Genomic DNA, 21632 nt, shown 5'->3' with positions numbered 1-21632 from the left:
TTGGTCCAATACCCGACTTTGTCATTTGTCGAAAATATTGACAATCAAGAAGGCCCGCCGATTATCTAACTGCAGCATTAACATTAAATACAATTTAACATTAACATAAAAAAATGAGGCGAAATTATTTTCAGTCTCTCCATAAAGTTTGCAACTTTAATTGAAAAAAAAATCTCATTTAAAAACAAGTCTTCACATAGAACATGTTAAATGGAAAACAAAATCCCACTGAGATTTTTCATTAAATGCCAGTCTACTGAGTTACAAAACCCACAATTTTCAGAAACACCTCAGGTAAAACGTAATGAAGTGATTTGCATTGCAGAGTTGCATGGCAGTTTTTTTTTTTAGTTTATGATCTCACAATAAGATTTGTCAGTCAATTCTATATTTGCAGTTGTACTGTACGTAAACCATTCTGGTCAATAATCAGTGCATTTACTCTTTCTACAGAATTAAAAATATTTCTGTAGAAGCACAGGTTACTCACATATTTAGAGGATATGGCTGATTTGCTTGAAAGCTCCAAACAACAAAATAAATCCTAATGTAGGATTTGCCCCGCCAAAAAAAGCAAGCATTGTTGATAATGCGGAGGGATAACATATATACGTAATATTGAACAGGTTTGTTAAAATGTACAATGTAAATGGAACAAGACAACTTTAATGATTGTATCAAACCAGCATCAACTCACAAGTGTACACTGGGACTTATACCTGAAGAAATAAAACACCCCCCGAAAAAGGACATGTCTAAATAAATGACAAAGTATTATTTTTATCCTTTACTGAGCTATGATAGACATGGTTCCCACAATGTAACCACCATCAAAGAAATGTACACCATTGCAGGAGAAACAAACAAATGACAATTCCAAATAAAGAACGTACATTTCTTTTTCCTACTCCATCAGTCTCATCATATTAGCAGGATATTTATTATTCATTATTGGAATCCCTTTACCAATAAACCTGTATCAAATATCCTCTGTCTCTTTTCAATAAGTATGACCTCTTTAAAACTGACAATTTTACAACCATTTAAAACAATGACTGCAACACTAAAAAAAAAAAAAAAAATTTACATGATTTTTTGCATTTGTTTCCTTAAAATGTAAAAATATTTTGTGTACTGGTTTAAACATTTTACAATCTTTGCATACATTTATCCAATATAAACACAGGACACCAAAAAGAGCAGGGAAAGCCCATTTTTTTTTAGGTTATGGCTGCTCGAAGAAAGAAAAAAAATGTTTTGGAGATGGACTCTCAAAGCCGTCTAAACAGTTAATTGTTGGAAAAAAAAATTACATTTTTATGAACAAAAATCAATAAATAACACTATAAAAGTGCCAACTAAAAAGGTGTCAAAAACAGTCAAAGGGAAACATGTTACGTAATCTAAATTAATTTCATTGCAGCCAAAATGGAATCCAGACCTTTATGTGAACGTTCGTTTCCCCTCACGTGTTCAAGCCTCAGCTTTTCAAGCCTCGAGTGATCAGTAAAAATAAAATCCTTTAAAAGTTGCATCAGCTCTTAACGCCTATAAAATATCTAAAAATCATACAATACTTTATGTAACAGACAGCGACAGACATTAAAAAAAAAAAAAAAAAAAGTCATTTGGGTAATGGCGGAAGAGGTGGAGGGGGGTCTGAAGGCAGGGGTGGGGGTCTGGCATTGCCCCCTCTGGATCCGCCAGAGTACCTGTAGTCCCCGTACTGGGATCTGTAGTCAAACATGGACGGCTGGGATGGCTGGACCCCCTGCGCGCTCAGAAGAGAGTTTAACATTTCAAAAGTGTCCTGGTACTCGTTGGACTGGGAGCCCCCCGTCGCCCCGTGTCCGTTGGTGTCCGTCTTTTCACCTTTGGGGTGTGAATAGCTCCCTTGGTGGTGGGGGAGGCCGAGGGCGGGGAGGATGTCAGACGTCAGTGTTTGGCCAGAGGAGGAAGACAGGGACGGTAGCTGGTAGGGATTGCGAGAAGACTTGCTGACTTTGGAAGCGGGGTGAGATCCCGCAGAGGGGTCTTGGGGGTGTATCCTCTTGCGTGATGCAGAAGAAGATGAGCTTGTTCGAGACGAGTCATTTGGGACTTTTTTGCCGCTTCCTAATGCACCACCGGAACTTGAGTGTTTGTGCGAGGAGGAAAGCGACGCGCTCCTCGAGGAGGAGGAGTGGTGGTGGTGGTTTGACCTCTCCCTGTGCTTGTCCCTGCTCTTGCCCTCCTCGCCCGAACCCCCCCTTTGCTTCTCGGGCATACGAATACGCACTTTGATGTCCTGGTCCTGTCCTCGGCCACCGTGCCCACTGCTGCCTCCGCCGGCAAGAGGAAACTTCATTTTCAAAGAACTTCTATCGTGTCTCTCCTTCTCCAGGGGGATTTTCAGAATAATGGGTGACGGGTTGGACAGGTCGGAGGAAGACGAACCTGACTGCTGATGATGATGCTGCTGTTTCTCCTTCCTCTGCTGCTGACCAATGAGAGCCTGCGCGGCGTTGGCGTACTCCCTCTTCACGCTGGCCTCCATGTTCTCCAGCTTCCTCTTCTGGGCGGCCAGCACATCCGCATTCTTGGCACGGTACTCGCTTAAGGACACCTTAGCGGGGGTGTGGACTTCGTGGTTGGCCTGCTGCTCAGGCCCCGTCTGGCTCTTACCACTCCAGGTCTGAGCGCTGCCGGGCGTCCTCTCCTTGTCAGCCGTTGAAGACGAAGACGACGCGGAGGGCGGCGCCGAGAGGCTGAGCAGGCCTGCCACGGTGCTCTCTGAAGAGGCCATGGAGATCATGTTCATCATGGTGTCCCTCTGGTCGCCCTCCTCCTGGACTTTTGGCTTGGTTTTTGGTGTCTGACCTCCAGCCTGAGAACCAATAAGTGAGTCAACAAAAATAATATGCTCGTTACAAACCGATTCACTCGTTCTCAAGTCACAGTGGAAAAAAAACTGTACCTTCCAGTTGCGGATGCGTTTTAATCGACTGGGTGTTTTCTCCAGGATCTGCAGGAACTCGTGTGTAAGCTCTGAATTCAGTGATTGCAGGAATGTGAACAACAACAACAACGTCAGCGGTGTGCGACATTTGCCCGAACCGTTCCTCACTCGACTCGCCTACGAGGGCGCTTTGGCGTACATACCGTCCAGAAGCTTGAGTGTAACTGTGGGGTCAACATATTCCCACCAGTGTTTGCCATCCGTAGAAACGGGAATCTCCCAGTTGGACCACTTGCAGGCAAGATGGATGCACACACAAGCCACGACCGGCGGACTGTACTGCAGGCAGAATGTGGTCAAGTGGAGACTATGTGGCAGCGTACATCCCGGGAAGAACATAAAAATAGAAACGGGGGGCGAGAGAAGAGAGAAAAAAAAAACAGCAGACATTCAGTATATTGAGTTTCAAGTATTTGCAGAAAATGTGCGGAATAATACTTTACAGCAAGTAAAGTGAGCATATACCTGTTGGTTGCCATGAAGTAAGATGTCTGAGCAAGATCCTTACTTGCTGAAACAACAAGAGAATGGAGAAGCACACTTAAAATCTGAGACACTTTTAACGCCGCCGAGACTTTGATGCCTTTTCATGCTCACCTCTAACCAGCTGGGTGCACTTGACCACGTGGGTATGCGGATGGTCGATAGTGATTTCGAACGCTGCAAAGACAAAAAAAAATAATAATAATAATAATTAATGATAAGCAGCAGTTAAAAGTTGATAAAAGGCGCGCTCCAATTCGACGGTAAAGGTACGCGTCCTGTGTCGGCCCAAATAAAAGAATTTATTTTACTTCACTGGGGGGGTCTGCCGGTAAAAAAATTCTTTCCTATATGAAAAGATTGAAAGTTTGTTGTGAAGAACATAAAATGGCGTGTCAGACTCAATTAAACATAATTTTGGTTGCATTACATTTCGGTGGATTTAACACTTGGGGGGCTTTTCTTATGCAGAAACAAGAAAAATACGGGCGATAAAAACCGCAGAGATTCATCGCGTCCTTAAACAGATTTCCTCAAATGACAACACGAATGGAGAGCACAGATTGTGAGGCCTCGGCGGCCACAGAGCTGAAAGTGACACACGAGTGTGACTGTGCAGCGTTATAAACTGCATGCAAAGGTTTCTGTTGAGCAAAAGTAAACACAGGTTACTTCGTCAGAATCACAGGGAGGGGAAATCAAGGGCCCCCCCCCACCATGTCTTTCCTCCCCAACTTACCCAAGGTCTGGAGTATTATGCTCTCAAGAATGACCAGGTCTTGGGCTTGTTGCAGGTAGGCCTGAGGTTGAGAGGACAGGCACATTACTCACTGAGAGGCCTGTATCCGTTGTCAAACAACACCACTGGTTCATGCAGTTTTGATTCTGGTCATGTGCAAAAGGATTTCTTGAGTTCGTCTCGACTTCCTTCAATCCCGCTTTCAGTCTTTCAGCTGAGAAACGCTCCCAAATAGGGAATTAATGCTGAGAACTCTAAAAAATAGCTCTCATGTTATATCTTATCTTAACCCCAGATGACCAAACACTTTCATTTAAGTCCACTTTAGCCTCAAAATAAATTTGAGGTACGCACAAAATCGCTCGATGTAAAAAAAAAAAAAAAAAAGGAACTGATGCAAGAGCAACAGAACAGCAGAATGCTGCCGTTGCATCATTTTTGACATTTGCTGCTTGTGAATAAAATAGCCGATGACAATGTAAAAACCTCGATTTCACCCCATTGAGTAAACAGAGGAGCTAACGGCAATCAAAAAGGAATCCAAAAAACCGTAATACTTACATCACTGCGGACGTCAGGTGAGGGTTCCTGTGGGTTGAGACAGGCATGGGCCACCTTAATAACATGTTCCAGCTTTCGGGGCTGCTCCTCCACCTTTGCGGCAAGGAAAAGAGCTGCTGGAGCAATGACCTGAGAGTAAAACAAAAAAATAATAATAATAATAACTCTGTTCAAATGGGGTTACGTTTTGAATCCACACAAAGTAAAGAAGTACTCACATTTCTGTGAAATCTGGTGAAGGACTGGACCATGTAGAAACGATGCATGTACACAATGGCCGTGTTAATTGTAAGCTGGGACCTAATGGAGGAGTTGTTCAGGCAAATGACAAGACTTGAGCTATGAAATATAATACTTGCAAAATGCATTAAAAATTACATCTTAAATTACGTTTACCTGTAAAGGTTATAATGCAATGGTACAGTTTAGGTTTCCCCTGAAATATCCCTAATCTCTAGTTAATAGTATATAAACACTGAACAGGTTTGTATGAAATCAGCTTTATGTTATGTTATATTCCTGCAAAGCGGCGAGTACAATCACGTTATTAGTCGCCGAGTTAGCCGGAAGCTGCAATTTAAGGTAGGCTAAATACTCTGAATAATATGCTCAACGTACAATACTACTTGCAACAGGGAAATATACACGTTTTTATTTAGCGCTGAAGCTAATGCTAACGTCCCGAAGGCCTGCCACAATACAGGCCCGCACGGCTTTGGTTTATCCAAATACGCCGCTCTCGGATATCCACGCCAAGCCCCCGGAAAACACTAAAACAACCAATATGCGTTTTGAACATAGCAACATTTAACGAGGGTATTTCAATTAAACTACATATCAACGAGTAACGGCTGCCCCGGACAAGAATAAGCATAACTTTGGTCGCCAACAAGCAAATACGGCTAACGTAGCTAACACGGCTAACACGGCTAGCAGAGCCGCTAGCTGGGCCACGACAAAAGATACACATTGAGCCGCTGTCCCATGTCCTGCAGCAGGTTGGCCGCCTGTTGTCTGTACGAAAGCTCCTTGTCCGGATCGAGTCCAGCTCGCCGAGATGGGTTGTTGTCGATCTGTTGCCGAGTGTAGTACCATTTGTTATTACAGCTTGCAGGGAGAGTGCGAAGCGAAGCCGCCATCACTGAGGAGGAGGATAGTTTAAAATTTCAGCGCGTCACAGGAAATGACGACACACCGAGGAAGTAGGGGATACTTTTTTTACTCACCAGTAGGTGTCACTAAAACGTGCTAACATAAGCTACCGTGATAATGTGTGTTGTTCAATGTTTATTTTTTGTTGTGTGTTGTTCAATGTTTATGGGAAAATTGGATCGTGTGTACAGTAAGGGATTTTATCCACCTCTGTTCACAACCATAATATATTTTAAATTAAACAAGGTACATGTGCTTAAAGTGTAAACTACATTTCCGATTTAGATATAACCGTTCTATACAAATACAGCAGTCTTTTCCAGAGAATATTTTTTCAGGTTTGGATTGCAATACTTTGCAATCTATAACTGTCTGCAGGCTGAATTAATGGACATAACCAAATTCAGAGTTTCTTTTGTGGAAATCCTTTTGCCAGACCTTCATGCACATGTTATTGGTTTGACTAATGACTTGGGTCTTTACTTTCATTGACTGGAAATGACCCGGATAGTCTGAAAGTGCTATAGATAACAAGTACTGGCATTTTCTTTCTCACTTCAAATGTCACTTTTTATACTGTTTTAATTACCAGGCAAAAAAAATATGCGATGAGAATTGATGGACACATAAAAATTGAAAAAATGTCCGCAAATACCCCTGATATGGCATTGAAACAGAGGCGATATCACAAAATTGGAAAGTTCTTATTTATAAACAACTGAAGCGGTGACCCAAACAGTTACAGGCATCAAAAGTACAATTCAATACAATCAATCAAAACATAAGCAAGCTATATCATTTTAATGGGTTATCTGGAAACATTTACCCTTCAATCAGCTGATGATATTTCAGGAAATCTAAACTTCTTGTTTAGATGCTTCGGTCTGTAATATACAGTATTACACAGTTTCAACTTCCCCGGCCAAGATTTTCTTCAGGTGATATTGACTATAATGCACAATGGGAGGGGTTTTTTTTCCGGCATAATTAAGTAATACATTTCCAACGTTATACTCCAAGTGCATTTGACACAAGCCTAAATACGCAAATTTGATTTTTTTGCCAAAAAAGTAGTCAATTTGGTAGAGACGTAACGACCAATGTAAAGAATTAGCATCTCACTTGGAAATATGTTTAAATTTGTGCAAGATATATCATGAATGCATGTGTGGAAAAATAGACCAATCGCAAAAACGTTTAAAAATGACCAAACATGTCTAACAATTATGAAATATGAACATAAAAAGCAGTGAACATGCATGAAGAAATAAATGATGACATAAGCAGACAGGAAACAAAATCACTTCAAATAAATTTGTCAATATTTCCTATGAATATAGACTAACTCAACCAAACATTTGTATTTAACTGTACCTTTGATTACCAAGGTCACCTCCAGTGACAGTTGCAAGCATTTAGAATCTTGGTGAAAGAACTAGTTTAAAAAAAAATGTAGCCCAAAAACAAGAAAAACCTACACACAGGTCACGCTATTCCAAATCGTGCAGCACGCTTCACTTTCTTTGCCTGTGGAAAAAAAAAAAAAAAAAAATTAAATCGGATACAAACAACCACAATTGTGAGCGAGTCCAAAAGAGAATAAAAGCTACCTCTACGTCTGCTGAGCCAGCTGTCCCGCCGCCTGTCAAGATCCCAAACCGCTCCTTCCTTTTTTTCAGCTTCTCGTCCTCTTCCATCTGGCAAACAGGAAACATCACATTAGTAAAAAAAAAAAAAAATAAATAATTATTCCAACTTCGCCAAACATGGCACACAGTCACCTTTTGCGAAACGGATGAGACGTTCATGCCAAATCGTTCCGCCCTCTTCTTCAGCTGATCAACATTTAACTGCGGGAAAAAAAACACAAGAATCTTCAAGTTCACGTCAATTCCAATTAAGTACATGAAGTGTCATTTTTTCCACACGATTGTTTGTTTATGTAAGCTAACGCCTCTACAAAGGCCAAAGTTTGACCCCCATTAGTTGTACTGACTTGCTCAATGTGCTTTCCACTGTAGCCTTAGGGATGTTTAGCTAAATCATTTGTGGGCATTTGATCAGCTGACAAGTATATTCTGTAAAACTGAAGCAAAATTGGCCACCAATCTTGAAAAAAAACTTAAAAAAAAAAAAGTCAAGTCCAGAAATCTGCAACCCGCGGCTCTACGGATTGGGAATTACATCAAGAAGCGTTAGCCAGCGAGGTAAAAGGAACAGGCAGTCAATTCACTGTGCTGAATATTAATTGTAGTTAAGTTTACCATCACAACCCCACTCGTTTTCATCAATTACACGTGCACACTGTACTTGTTTGTTGTATTCTGTCGTAACTGGTAACCTTGTGAAAGAATAAATTTTTCTATCTTGTTATGTTTTCCGCCTCCACGCTATTTTTATTTAGTGGAAGTGGGTGCAAAGTTGCTCTTTTGTAGGGGGTGTCGTTGAAACATGACGATATCTGTCGTTTGCCTTTAACTATCGAGTCCGTCTTGTGTCCCACACAAGCCTGGTCGGATGACAAGCATAAGTGGGTGTGCTTACCGGAGCTTTGCTGGTCGCAGTGGTGCCTGTGCAGGAGAAACAACAAATATGTTAAATTGTTGTGTATTTTTACTACATAACAAAATAGCAACTACAGTCATACAGACCTGTGGATGGACTTGAGACATTGTTGGGTAAGCCAAACCTGAAATTACAAAACAATCAGGGTTTCACCTAGGATTTTTTTTGAAGCTGTGGTGGTGGGCTGCATGGGAGGCAGGCCTGAACAAAACATGCATGAATTAACTTTATATTCCTTTTCGTCCACTCCTTATCTGCCAAATGCCAACAGGGCAGACAGGTGATTCCGGTAAAAAAAATGTTTTTTTACCAAAAGTGTAGTGAATTTAATCTCGATCAATACATAAATAATAGGCTACACAGCTATCACACTTGTTCAGCCTGTGGGCGACTGAGGTTTGATCTACCTTCCAGTTTAAACATACAATATATTACAGTGGTATGAAAACGTTTGGGCACCCCTGATCATTTTCAATATTTTTTTTCCTTTATCAATCAGTTCGTTCGTCTGCTATATGACATATTTAACTGAAATGGCTGATCCCAACAACCAGTGATAAATAAAAGGAAAATGATCACACCGCTGTATATACGTATAAACAAGGTCAACTGATGCCAATAACTTCACTAAGACAAGTAATGTGATCACATGACAAAAGCGGCCGTCCAGTCTCACCTTGCCGCCCGCTGGGCCTTCTTGTCATCAGCCGATGTAGGCAAGTTGAAACGTTCAGCTCTTTTCTGCAGTCTCTGCTCAAAAAAAAAAAAAAAGGGTTAAGCATAATAATCAAGACTTTTTGGCAGAAATCTATGGCTGAGGAAAAAAGAACGAAAGAGAAAGTAAGACCAAGCGGTAGAGGTTTATTTTTTATTGAGGGGGTTATTTTTGTGATGCAAATGCATTACTATTTTGTTGAGAAGCCAAATTCTTTACTTCAGCGGCCCTACCAACTAACCGGAACGACATAAGTCACCGCTGGTGAGGATGTTATACAATTTCATGTCTAAAGAATCCAAACTATCCACTTAAGTTCATACTAAAATTTCACTCAAACTCTCTATGCTTTTTGTTCCCCCTCTTAAATCAGTCCCTCTACTCTGTCTTCCTGTCTCACCCCAACTAATCACGACAGACGGCCACCCCGCAGAGCCCGAGTTCTATTCAAGATTTCCTCCCTAAACTTAGTATTACCATGCCTCTCTGGCCAAGTGCTCGCTCGGTTCAATTGGTTCTCCTTAATATACGACGATCTTGCTTCTAAACGCGCGCCACGTGAAAAATCCCTTGAAATAAATTCTGTTGTGAACTGACGCTATACACGTACAACTGAAATGAATTGAACTGCTGATCTAAGCGTTACACATACTTCATTGGCAGTCGCTGGAGGAGTTATTTTCACAATCTTCTTTTCAGCGGGCCTGAAAGACAAACATTGCAAAAAAAACTGTCAAATTGAACTGTTCTTTTCAGTGTAGATGACAAGAAACTTATGCTGATAATTCTACACACAGTTTAAAAAATATGGATACAGTTTCATTTATTGTATTAATACTCTAGATAAGATAAGATATGCCTTTATTCGTCCCTCAGTGGGGAAATTTGCATTGCACAGCAGCACGAGTACAGAATCAGTTAAGCAGTACAAAATACACAATATAGAAAAAATAAACAATATAAACAACCCGAGTATTAACAAAATCAACAATTTTACCCAGTTATATACAAATACATTATGCAGATAATATGAAACGAGATGAGATATATGACCAGTCTATACTCTACTACTGGTTCATAAGGAAAGATAGACATTTAAAAAAATAAATTTGAACAAACTCACAGCTCCGCCACAGGAGATTCTGATTCCTTGACAGCTTTGCCATTGTCTACAATCTCGCTCTTAGCAAAGTCCTGAAATTACAATGGAAACACCAACGGTAAAAAAAAAAACAACAACAACAAAAGTACCAGTTTGCTGGCTTAACGTGTGAACAGATGACCACATTACCACTGTATCGTCTGCCAGCACATCATCCACGTCCACATCTTCATCTGAGAGTTGCACGATGGAATAGGAGAGAAAATGAAAGTCACGTGAAATAACGTAATAAGTACCTCTGAAAGTAGTGTCATTCTAGACAAAATTCACAAATTCTGATGTTTTTGGAGGACACGTACACAAAAATAATAACATTTTAAACTATGCACAAAAATGGAGTCTCACCCTGCTCCTCAAGGTAGGCCTGCAGTCGTGCGATGAGCTCGCCCTTGTTTCCCTTGGTCTCAAGCCCTCTGGCTTCACACTCTTGCCTCAACTCAGCAAGCTGAAACACATAGAAGCAATGTTACAAAACCTCGAATATTTTAGCGATTAAAAAAAACGGACACTGAGCATGCACACTGTAAGAAGAGTCCATGTGGACATCTTTAAATATGCTATTTTTTCATATATATCGGGTGTATTTTCATTCATATACATTTTTATTAGGTAGATTACAACTTCATCTTCAATTTATAGTGTGTTGGACCACATCAAGTCCAATTAATGCTTGGAAAATTAAGCACAGCTTAAAGCAACAAAATATATGGTATACTAATTTACTTTAATATCTATCTGCAGATTAAATGTCATTAAAATTGAATTGTCTAAAATTAGTGGGGGTTTTTTGCCAGGAAATACTACATGTGGTGTTTTTATTGTGGTTAGTGTGGGTAGAAAACGAATACATGGAAAATACACTTTGCTTTCTTCCCTGGACTTTTTATTATAAAAAAACATGTTTTGGGATAGGCTCCAGCACCCCTCGTGAGGATAAGCGGTAGAAAATGAATGAATGTTTTTGTCTTGACTCAATGTTAAAGCAATGGTGACGAAAAGCACTATTTTCCATTGTAATATCTGCTTTAACTTCTTTTATATTTGGGGTAGATAAGTGAGTGGGTTAAGTCACGCAGAATTAACACATTTCAAAATTTGTAACATTACTACACATAGTTAATGGGAGGTTTAAGGGAGAACATAGCAATTTATATGGTATTTGTACTTACGGTTACACTGAAAAGTAAACTATTTAGCTACATGGGCACAGCACTTCCATAGGATACAATGTCAAAATGGTGGCTCTGGGGGTAAAAATCGAAGTTCGTCAAACACACTGCCGTCACCTGCGTTTCAAACGTCAGTATATAATTTTTAATTGTGTCGTTTGTAGTTGTTGGTATAGGTTTTCTCAGTCCGGTGAATCTAAACTTAGACGCTATAGCTGTAGCGAGCGAGCGAAGAGCGGTACACCGTGACAACGTGAACACACGCTAATTGTTAGCCTTAGCAGCCGGCGGCCACGCTTGTACTCTTCAACCGGTCGCAACTCTGCTAATGGATATTTAAGCTAACAATCATTGAAATAAAACAGTCATTGTGAAAGCCGGTAATTGGGAGTGAAATAATCGATTTCAAGTAAGACTACCAACCTTGAGTTTCTGCAGCTCTATGACTTCAGCCATCTTTCTTTGTTGATGAATGACTTCCTCCAATCAAACACGCGCTGCTCTTTCTCAGCGCTGAAACTCTTACTCACTTTGTCACAGCGACACCGTGTGGACGGATAGACTAACTGCACTTGTTACACATCTCCTATTATAGCTCCCAGGCTCATTTATTTCAAGCCAATATTTAAACGGGAGTTGTTTAATGTTGCGTTTATTAGTTTGACTTTAAAACTGTATTCATGGCATTAAATATTATTTATTTGCAATCACCATCTCTAAAAACTAGTCGTGCAAGTCTTATATTCAAAACTATGACTTTTATGTATTTCTTGACATGTTGGACCAACAAGTACACCATAGTTATGAATGAGAAAAAATGTTAACAAAAACAGTGCTTCTCATTATATCTTTGTGTTTTTTTATACTTTCAAGACAAAAACTTTTGAAAACTCAAAATGCAGGTATTACAGGTTTATTTAAATGTGCATTTGTTTACAAAACTGGATAGTAAAAAGTACTGCTACAGTATGTACTGAATGCTGCACAACATTTTTACACATCTATTCCCAATCAGAGACGATATGGTGGCCTTTATTCAATCTTGCAGCTTTTTTTTTACAATGTAATTACATTTGTACGCACACACACACACACATACAAACACACACAGACACTCAGGGTTGCATGCGAATGGCTCCGTCAAGTCTAATGACCTCTCCATTTATCATGGGGTTCTCTGCTAGTGACGTCACGAGGTGGGCAAACTCAGCTGGGTCACCCAAACGGGAAGGGAAGGGCACTTGGCGGGCAAGAAAGGAGCGCACCTTCTCTGGAAGCCCGGCCAGAAGGGGAGTGGAGAACAGACCTGGAAGGATTAAAAGTAATAGTAGCAGATGGATTGTGTGTTTTTTTTTCCTTCAGCATTCATGCTTATGAATACATGATGGAACTTTCACTATAAGTACCACCAATGAGTATGAAAAGGAGGGTTGGGTGATATTTTTTTATATATATATGGGTATAAGAGCACCGTTTGCCCCATGTCTGCGAAAACAAAATAAGAGTGTCAAGAGTGTCAATGGGTGACTACATCTTCCTTAATGACAATCACAGGCATTACTAAATTAATTTGTTGAAGATGTAGTAGCAATGTATGCAAAGGATGACATCCTATTAGAAAAGTTAGCCAATTTCTTACCAATAAATAAATGTGCTTCACAATTTAAGACAAGTGTATTTCATTATGTGCCTTAAGGTTTGTGGCTTTTATACAATAAACCACTGAATTAAAATTTTCTAATCTAAAAAATACTGTGATATATGCTAAAATCCATATCGTCCAACCCTAATGAAAAGGGTGACATGCAACTTACCAGGTGCTATGGTGATCACCCTGATCCCCATCGGGGCCAGATCTCTTGCAATGGGAAGGGTCATTCCAACAATGCCACCTTTCGAAGCTGAATATGCTGCTTGTCCAACCTACAGCCAATCCGCACATGTGTTATTGGAAGCCGACATATACATGTATAGGACATACATATCTATCTACACGCAGTGGTATAAAAAAAGTTTGGGCACCCCTGTTAATTTTCAAGATTCCCCTTTATAAATGACTATATTTCAATTAAATATATCATACAGCAGACAAACACAGTGATAGGATTTACAGAAAGTGTGCAATAATTATTTAAACAAAAGTAAGCAGGTGCCTACATTGTTGGCACCCTTGTTGTTTTATTGATTTGAATACCTTTAACACTAATTACTGGAACACAAAATTGGTTTGGTAAGCTCATTGACCCTTGACCTACACACACGAGTGAAGTCAATGCAAGTTGCATCTTCTCTGAAGAGTAGCAACATGGTAGCCTCAAAACAACTGTCAAATGAGCTGAAAGCAAAGCTTGTTCGACATCATGGTTTAGGGGAAGGATAAAAAAATTGCAATGTCAGAGATTTCAGCTGTGAGGAAATGGAAGACCACAGGCACAGTTCTCGTAAAGGCCTGGAATGGCAGGCCAAGAAAAATCTCAGATAAACAGAGTCCAAGGATGGTGAGAAGAGTCAAACTCAACCCACAGACCAACTCCGAAGACCTACAACATGATCTTGGTACAGATGGTGTCACTGTGCATCCTTCAGCTATTCAGCTATTCTTGGAAAGTCGTGCAAAAGAAGCCTTTTCTGCTCACATGTCATAAACAAAGTCCCTTGAGGTATGCTAAAGCACATTTGGACAAGCTAGCTTCATTTTGGAATACGATACTGTGGACTGATGGAACTAAAATGGAGTTATTTGGACATAACAAGGTATGCGGTATGCATGGCGGATGAAGAACACAGCATTCCAAGACAAACACTTGCTACCCACAGTAACATTTGGTGGTGGTTCCATCATGCTGTGGGGCTGTGGGGCCAGTGCAGGTACTGGACATTTTGTTCAAGTTGATTTCCAGTCAGTATCGGCAGAAAGAAGGATCAACTAAATATTGATGTCATTTTTATGTTGGGGTGCCCAAATTTATGCACCTGCCTACTTTTAAATAATAATTGCACACTTTCTTGTGTGTTTACTTTGAATTACCTGTCCATCAAAGGCTGCCACGCTGGCGGTGTTAATGATGCATCCTCTGTGCCCATCAGCATCGGCCTCGTTTTTGCCCATTGCTCCCACAGCCAAGCGAATGACATTGAAGGTTCCTGCGATATTCACCTGCACGAACGACGCAGTCAAAAGTCATAGTAACATCGTCTCCATGTACCCCCACCCGTCTGTCCGTCTTACATTGATGACGCGCTGAAAGTCCTCCAAACTGTGAGGGACATCCTTCTTAAAGTTGTAGGTTTTGACCGCGACGGCAATACCGGCACAGTTCACCGCCAGGTCCAATCTGCCAAACTTCTCTCTCGCCAAGTTGACAGCTGACTGAACGTCGGCCTCTGATGTCACCTGGAGGAGAACACAGCTTACTAAAGTACAACTATGTGGACAAGTGGAGTGACGTCTGAAGTGGCCTTATCGCGCCATGAACTCCATTGAAGAAATGTGTTTTTTTACATTTACTTGTTTGCTAATTCATTATTACGTGACTAAATGACTAGTGGTGTCATTGGATTCCATTTTTATTGTGTTACCTTAATTTCGGCTGTTAATTTTTTTAAATTATTGTCTCTTTACTGGTTGCTAAGCAAGAATGTTGTCAGGCACTGTACTTACATCCGCTGGGGCAAAGGCACATCGGTCCCCCATACTGGCCGCCACACTTTGTCCATCAGAGGAGGGCAGGTCCAGAATCACAGCAGATGCCCCGCTCTGCACCAGACGCTCCACTGTGGCCCGTCCCAGACCTGAAGCCCCACCTGTCACCAGACCAACCATACCCTATAACACAGAGACGGACACCATGGGGGAGGGTGTTAGCACACGATTAAAAAACTATTAATCTAATGGTAGGACAGGCACAGGCCAGATTTGTGTTCATATTGATCACTGCTAAACTTCACGATCTAAGTAAGTTTAATAAATAAAGCCACTGTGATAAGATAAGGAAGTATACACCTTCATTATTTTGCTAGGACGGAGGAGAGGTTGTGTCAACATTACGTGAAGATGGCCAGCACACTAGCAACTCGCACAACGAACATCAGTTCGTGGCTAAACAACTTGTAACATACAAGAACAGACAATTATCTGTGGGAAACATATTACACAAGAAAATTTTAGGTAAAATGACTATGATTACGTGCATAGCAATGTATTACAAAGGCTTATTGTTTTCCTTTCCTCACCTTGACACACCGAATGTTCGCCATGTTGGACTCGAGGCAGAAGTGACGTCACGGTCAAGCAAAGATCCTGTATTTGACAGACGCATCACCAAACGTAAATCCTTACGTCCTCTGACCTGGAGGGAGCGTCTGTTCAAGTTCAAATAGGATTGTAAAATAAAATGTTGTTGTTCCCTTTTTAATGTAGGTTTGTATGACTTGTTTGCAACCGTTTTTAAAATGCCTTATTGTTTTAATAAAAGTTTGAAAATTATGGAATGTTTATGTAAACATTCAGGTTAGCATTTTTAAAGAAATTTAAGTTCAATATTGAACCTTTTTCTTCTGAGTGCTAATTGTACACATTTTCATAACCTGCCCCCCCCATGGCAAAGTCTTTTTCCTTGTCTTCCAAAGCTCCTGACGCAGTGAGTCTTCACTCCCAAACGATATCTCCATTCCCCTTAAGTAGTCTCAGACGATCCAAGATGTCTCCAGCATCCTGTGATGACAGTTGTATGTCAACATCCACAGGTGACATCTCGGTCCTTCTGCTGATGAGATTGTTTCTACGCACATAGCATATCTTGTCCCCAAGGCCCGACCTTGCATGTGTCCTTTGCATCTGGTTGGCGGCGCCTGCTTGTCTTTGCTGAAATGGACTTACTGTACTATTGCATGACCTTTGACTCACTTAAACAGTTGGTCCTTTTTACTCAATTGCTGATTAATACTGCAGTATTTCCTATGAGCTACTTGTAATGACCCACTTGATAGATTACTTGGTCAGTCATTTCTGTACTGTACTTACTTTGAGGCACTTGTAAAATGTAAACATGTACAATGACTGCTGTGTTAAATGAAGTTATACTAAACTCTATGAGTGTCCCTCTGCTGTCAAATATATAACTGCGTTATGCTAACTCACTTGTTTCATGAAACATCAGTAATAGCATTATTTTTCCCTAAATTTATAAAAATTAATAATCATGCACAAATTGTTAGACAATGAGGACCATGAGGTTGGAATCTCTGCTTGAGCATCTGTGTGTGGAGTTTGTATGTCCATGTTAGGTTGACTGGTGTTTCCAAATTCCATCGGTATGTGTGTGAATGTTTGTCTATATGTGCTCTGTGATTGGCTGGGGCAACCAGTCCAGCGTGTACCCCGCCTCTCACCCAAAGACAGCTGGAATAGGCTCCAGCATACCCGCAACCCTAGTGAGGATAGGCAGCATAGAAAATGGATGAATGGATGTTACATAATACTCACTCACATCCGTCATAGGCAAGGTGGACTTGTAGTTTCCCCACTCAACACTTAGTAGGACAATCTGTTGTGGAATTCCACATGGCCTGAGTATGCGCCACAGACCTTCTAATGGATGCTGTCCAAAGCCTACGGTTTGAACAACAGTGAAATTTCACAATTGTATAGGAAGAAAAATATTTAAGTGCAAGTGGATGTTGTGTTACGTTATTTTGATCCAATAAAATGTTGAATTTCAGCCTCTCCTAATATTAAGCGCTTTCCCTCCTTTTAAAACAAGTGGTTTCATGTACTCCAATAACAAATAGTTAAGCTTATGTTTTCATTTTTGGACATTTATTTGTGCCAGTATAAAAATATTAATCTTTAAACAACTGAAGGTGTTACATGTAAAGTAGGTCCTGTACCAATAAACAAAGGGGAGTTACTGGTTTTGACAAGGTTGCATATAATATTATTTACACAAGCTTTTACACAGCATTTTTATATGAAAAATTGAAAGCTGCAGAGGGCATCAAGCTGCGCCATTGTAGAAGGCAGTAAGCTGTATAGTTGCATCTCCAAAAAGGGGGATGGAATATCCCACATCCCAACAACAACACAACTTACTACCTCACGACAGCACAGCTACATCAATGCATCAAAAGTCATCTCGGTGCATGACATTGACACCTTCACAAGAGACGTTTCAGCAGCTGAAGGAATTAGTAATCATTGCCGCCATGTCAGCATCAAAGTCTGCAGCCAGTCTCCATGGCAACCCAACACAGGATGCTGGCCTCTTGTCATGTGGAGGATGGTTTTGGCTGCCGTGAGAAAGACAGTAGGCTGTATAGTTATCTCCCAGATCTGGTGTGATCCTAAAACTATACAAACTACTACCTCATCCCACAGCACCATTGTCATTTTATGGGAAGGAGAGTGGCAGCCATCTTGTCACAAACAATGCAGACATCCTCTGGGTGCTTTTATTTGCTTCATGAGTGACACCAGAAGCAAACAAGTCCCTTGGGAAAAAGAAAACAACTGATGAGTATTAATATTTGAACAAGATAGAGAAAATGCCACATAATAAGGCAATAGCCATTACTTCTAATGATTGCTGTCAAGTATCCGGGTTGCCATGTGTACTTGTTAGCAAGAGAATGCATTTACAATTAGAATTAAATTGTTAAATTGTTATAAATGTTGTCAAAATGTCGCGTTAGTTCCCTTTTACTCGATGCAACGTAGCACGACGAGCAGAATCATGTTTACACTTCAACCGCAAGCATCCACGTTCATGCTAACGTCTCCTTCCTTTTAACTCAGGTGAGGCTAAAGCCTAACCCAGGGGTCGGCAACCTTTACTATGAAAAGAGCCATTTCACCCACTTGCCCACTAAAGAAAAATAGCCTGGAGCCGCAAAACGTTGTATGTTTAAAACAACATTGGAGGGGAAAAAAAAGACGAGTTGGAGTACTCTTGCTAGTACTGGAGATAAACTTTTGTTTTTAAATGAGCTCTAATTTATTTTTTAGAATCGTCAAATAACTCATTAATAATAATTAATAACTCAAATAACTCAAAGTATTACTCATTTCCCTTCATGTTAACCTGTCAGAGAGAACTGGATAGCATCCTGTCTGCTCATTCAGTCACCAGTCAGAACTCAGTCAGGATGCATTCATGGTCTCACACAAAGTTGGATTTTTGTAAACTCATAACAAAGACGTGCATTTTCACCACACGGGTGCTAAAAAATATTCAAGCATTGCAAAGGGAGCCGCAACAAAGAGGCTGGAGAGCCACATGCGGCTCTGGAGCCGCGGGTTGCTGACCCCTGGCCTAACCTGATTACCATCTGAGCCTTGTATGGCTAAGTTAGCCGCTGTGATAAAATACATGACAAAAATAACAAAGACCCTACCCATACTGGCTTATTCTCCTGCGAAGCGACCAACTAGCTTTTAAACAGAAAGTCCACAAACAGGCACGACAAATCATTTAGCTAGTACAGTAAACGACTAGCTAGCAGGAATTGGCGGTTCTCGACCTCTCAGTCCGACCGCCTCTACATCCGCCGTCCACGAGAAGCATACGGAGACGCGGTTGTCTTTACCTTTTAATGGCCGTGCTTCGCTCATTTTTTCCCGTGGTGACAAAACTATTCGGAATTTACCTAGTCCGTTTGGTTCCGATTCTCCTCTTCGTCGTCGTCTTTCTCGTAGAAAGATTTTTGAGGTTACTGCAGGCTGAGCGGTTGCTGACATGAGGAAATCTCACGAGATCTTAAGGGGACGAGAACGAGACTTGAAGCGTCTACCGGAATCAACGTACAGCATTAACCGTTCTTGATTTGGGACCGTACTTTGCAGTTGGTAGTATATTTCTGTGAAATATAAGAGCACAATTTAATTGAAATACATAAAATAAAAGTGAAATTCTTCTAACACAAAATATAATAAATGTACTTTGACGTGCGGTGAGGTTCACGGTTGGTGAGGCAGACTCTAAAAAGTCAAATTTTAACTGGAAAACATTAGCTTACCTTTTCAGACACTAGCTTTTATCTGTATATTAAGTGCATGCAGCCTTTCTTTCCCCATGAAAAAGGTTTAATGATGAATTTGGGTGAATAATCCCCCATTCATGTATTCAGCAGAGCATAAAAATATTAATGCATTTGACCTTCTGCTATGTTGACTTTTCCTTGCATGTTCTCCCCGTGCATGGGTGGGTTTTCTCCGGGTACTCCGGTTTCCTCCCACATTCCAAAAACATGCTAGGTTAATTGGCGACTCCAAACTGTCCATAGGTATGAATGTGAGTGTGAATGGTTGTTTGTCTATATGTGCCCTGTGATTGGCTGGCCACCAGTCCAGGGTGTACCACGCCTCTTGCCCGAAGACAGCTGGGATAGGCTCCAGCATACCCACAACCCATAGAAAATGGATGGATGGATGTTATTGTGGGTAGATCAAGACTATTGTTAGAGTTTATATCAATATGCAGTGACTAGTGAGATTGGGAAGATCGGGGTTCGATTCCTGGCTTGTGTGGAGTTTGCATGTTTTCTCCGGGTACCTCCCACATTCCAAAAACATGCTAGATTAATTAGCTTGGTGACTCCAAATTGTCCATAGGTATGAATGTGAGTGTGAATGGTTGTTTGTCTATATGTGCCCTGTGATTGGCTGGCCACCAGTCCAGGTTGTACCTCGCCTATCGCCGGAAGACAGCTGGGATAGGCTCCAGCACCCCCCCCCCGTGACCCTTGTGAGGATATGCAGTAGAAAAAGAATGAATGAATAAATTGACTATAGTACTACATGCAGTATATTTACCATTATCTATATGGAGTAATATCATTGCTATTAAGTTTGGTAGTTACCGATACATCCTGGTATTATACAAAAATAATGTAGGTATGGACATTTTTTTTTTAATAAAATGCAGATATTTATGAAAGTGATATTTTTGCAGAGTTGTTGCTCTCTGTCTGTATAATTGCAACTTGCATGACTAAAACATTGCATCCTAGTATTACAAATATGGAAATAGTGTCTCTTTCATAAGACTCAAGTGTTATTATAACATTTCAAATACATAATGTAGCACCGATGTTTTAGCTTCCCAATCTTAATACATTGAAAAACAATTTTTTTTACTAAAAGAATAAATTTTATTTCAGCACTGTAAGTCATTTCCCAACCAGTACAAACATGACTGCCATCTTTGTCTCTTTCTGAACCATCCCTCCCCTCCCTCTGTGAGATCAGACCACCATCAGCCAGACAAAAAAAAATGTCACTTTTTTTTTTTCTTCTTCATCTTTCCACAAACAGTCTGGTGCTTCCATAATGCTAACAATGATGACAAATTATACCGACCATAATTATAACAGCAATAATGATGATGATAATATCTCTATAACAATAATATTATGGATATACTGGAACCCTTTTTGCTGCACAGGTAGTTTTTTTTTTTTTAGGTGGTTGTGGGTACTGAACGTGTTGCTGAAGGCATGTTTGAACAAAGTGGCAAGGAGATGGCCGACATTGATCAAATGGAGCACCTTGGCAAAGGGGAGGGGCTTAATATGATGGAGTTAGGAGGGCGGTTGGGGGGGGGGAGTGGCAGTGTAGAGACAGACAGATGGGGACCTTGATTCAATCTGGATAAAATGCTGTGAGAATCCTGCAGATAGGTCAGAACAGGTACAAGACGAGGCTCAACTCCCCACCCCCCCCATTCAAAGATTATAATACTGTTTACCACCTACACTGCACAGCACGTTTTTTTGCCCCGGGATTTGTCTAAACGTTGTCAGGCTCTTTTGAGACTCCCAGTATAGGTGGGCAATGACAAGGGTGGGCTTTTAACCAAACAGGAGTGCAAGTTTTCCTTGCAAAACATCAGCTTAAAAAGAGTCGAATCTACTGCATGATTGGTTACTCTTAATGATGTTTGAGGTCTCATTAAAAAAAAAAAAACACTATAAAATCCTCAGTTTTAGCAGACATAATTTCCATTCATCTCTAAGCTGTGTTTCAAGGAAAGCTGGCCTACTGACCCCCCAGTCGAGGGAGTTAAGGCAAGTTTGAGAAAGCACAACGTTAG

The 21632-nt window shown here is 40.7% G+C and overlaps 3 protein-coding genes across 5 annotated transcripts; all 3 read right to left on the bottom strand.

Annotated features, from left to right (window-relative positions):
* Positions 1-139: 139 nt before the first annotated feature.
* ccnt1 (cyclin T1) lies at positions 140-5963 on the bottom strand. 3 transcript variants are annotated; one of them, XM_058050659.1, is made up of 9 exons: positions 5748-5963; positions 5000-5081; positions 4782-4910; positions 4221-4281; positions 3596-3658; positions 3464-3509; positions 3142-3305; positions 2957-3027; positions 140-2866 (listed from the first exon to the last, which is right to left on the bottom strand). In XM_058050659.1, exons 1-9 carry the CDS (start codon positions 5918-5920, stop codon positions 1625-1627), a joined length of 2031 nt encoding a protein of 676 aa, XP_057906642.1. In that variant the 5' UTR covers positions 5921-5963; the 3' UTR covers positions 140-1624. The 3 variants fall into 3 exon arrangements, with proteins under 3 accessions (XP_057906642.1, XP_057906639.1, XP_057906641.1); XM_058050656.1 differs by having other exon boundaries at positions 3464-3519; positions 3597-3658; XM_058050658.1 differs by having other exon boundaries at positions 3464-3516; positions 3597-3658.
* Positions 5964-6623: 660 nt separating this feature from the next.
* On the bottom strand, positions 6624-12103 carry sarnp (SAP domain containing ribonucleoprotein). Its single transcript, XM_058051464.1, has 11 exons — positions 11968-12103; positions 10721-10820; positions 10505-10548; positions 10337-10407; positions 9866-9917; positions 9175-9248; positions 8585-8622; positions 8478-8503; positions 7715-7783; positions 7544-7630; positions 6624-7460 (listed from the first exon to the last, which is right to left on the bottom strand). Exons 1-11 carry the CDS (start codon positions 11998-12000, stop codon positions 7419-7421), a joined length of 636 nt encoding a protein of 211 aa, XP_057907447.1. The 5' UTR covers positions 12001-12103; the 3' UTR covers positions 6624-7418.
* A 338-nt stretch (positions 12104-12441) lies between these two features.
* hsd17b10 (hydroxysteroid (17-beta) dehydrogenase 10) lies at positions 12442-15850 on the bottom strand. The gene is made up of 6 exons (XM_058051469.1): positions 15778-15850; positions 15206-15370; positions 14774-14938; positions 14573-14701; positions 13359-13467; positions 12442-12850 (listed from the first exon to the last, which is right to left on the bottom strand). The coding sequence occupies exons 1-6, from the start codon at positions 15799-15801 to the stop codon at positions 12660-12662; spliced, it is 783 nt and encodes a 260-aa protein (XP_057907452.1). The 5' UTR covers positions 15802-15850; the 3' UTR covers positions 12442-12659.
* Positions 15851-21632: the final 5782 nt, after the last annotated feature.

Source organism: Doryrhamphus excisus, chromosome 16, assembly GCF_030265055.1.
Source record: "Doryrhamphus excisus isolate RoL2022-K1 chromosome 16, RoL_Dexc_1.0, whole genome shotgun sequence".
Taxonomy (NCBI): Eukaryota; Metazoa; Chordata; class Actinopteri; order Syngnathiformes; family Syngnathidae; genus Doryrhamphus; species Doryrhamphus excisus.
The sequence above is the reverse complement of the archived record's forward strand: the minus strand, read 5'-3'. Positions and strand labels throughout refer to the sequence as shown.

Excerpts from the sequence above, each read along its gene's own strand:
- hsd17b10 (XM_058051469.1), bottom strand. The coding sequence starts at position 15,801 with ATGGCGAACATTCGGTGTGTCAAG. Across the intron at positions 13,468-14,572 it reads TGGCAGCCTTTGATGGACAG|GTTGGACAAGCAGCATATTC; the intron begins GTAATTCAAAGT and ends GATTGGCTGTAG. Across the intron at positions 12,851-13,358 it reads GGTGATCACCATAGCACCTG|GTCTGTTCTCCACTCCCCTT; the intron begins GTAAGTTGCATG and ends TAATCCTTCCAG.
- ccnt1 (XM_058050656.1), bottom strand. The coding sequence starts at position 5,920 with ATGGCGGCTTCGCTTCGCACTCTCCCTGCAAGCTGTAATAACAAATGG. Across the intron at positions 3,306-3,463 it reads TACTTCATGGCAACCAACAG|TCTCCACTTGACCACATTCT; the intron begins GTATATGCTCAC and ends GCTGCCACATAG. Across the intron at positions 3,028-3,141 it reads TACACTCAAGCTTCTGGACG|AGCTTACACACGAGTTCCTG; the intron begins GTATGTACGCCA and ends CACTGAATTCAG.
- sarnp (XM_058051464.1), bottom strand. The coding sequence starts at position 12,000 with ATGGCTGAAGTCATAGAGCTGCAGAAACTCAAG. Across the intron at positions 7,784-8,477 it reads CTGCGACCAGCAAAGCTCCG|TTAAATGTTGATCAGCTGAA; the intron begins GTAAGCACACCC and ends TTTTTCCCGCAG. Across the intron at positions 7,631-7,714 it reads TCTCATCCGTTTCGCAAAAG|ATGGAAGAGGACGAGAAGCT; the intron begins GTGACTGTGTGC and ends CCTGTTTGCCAG.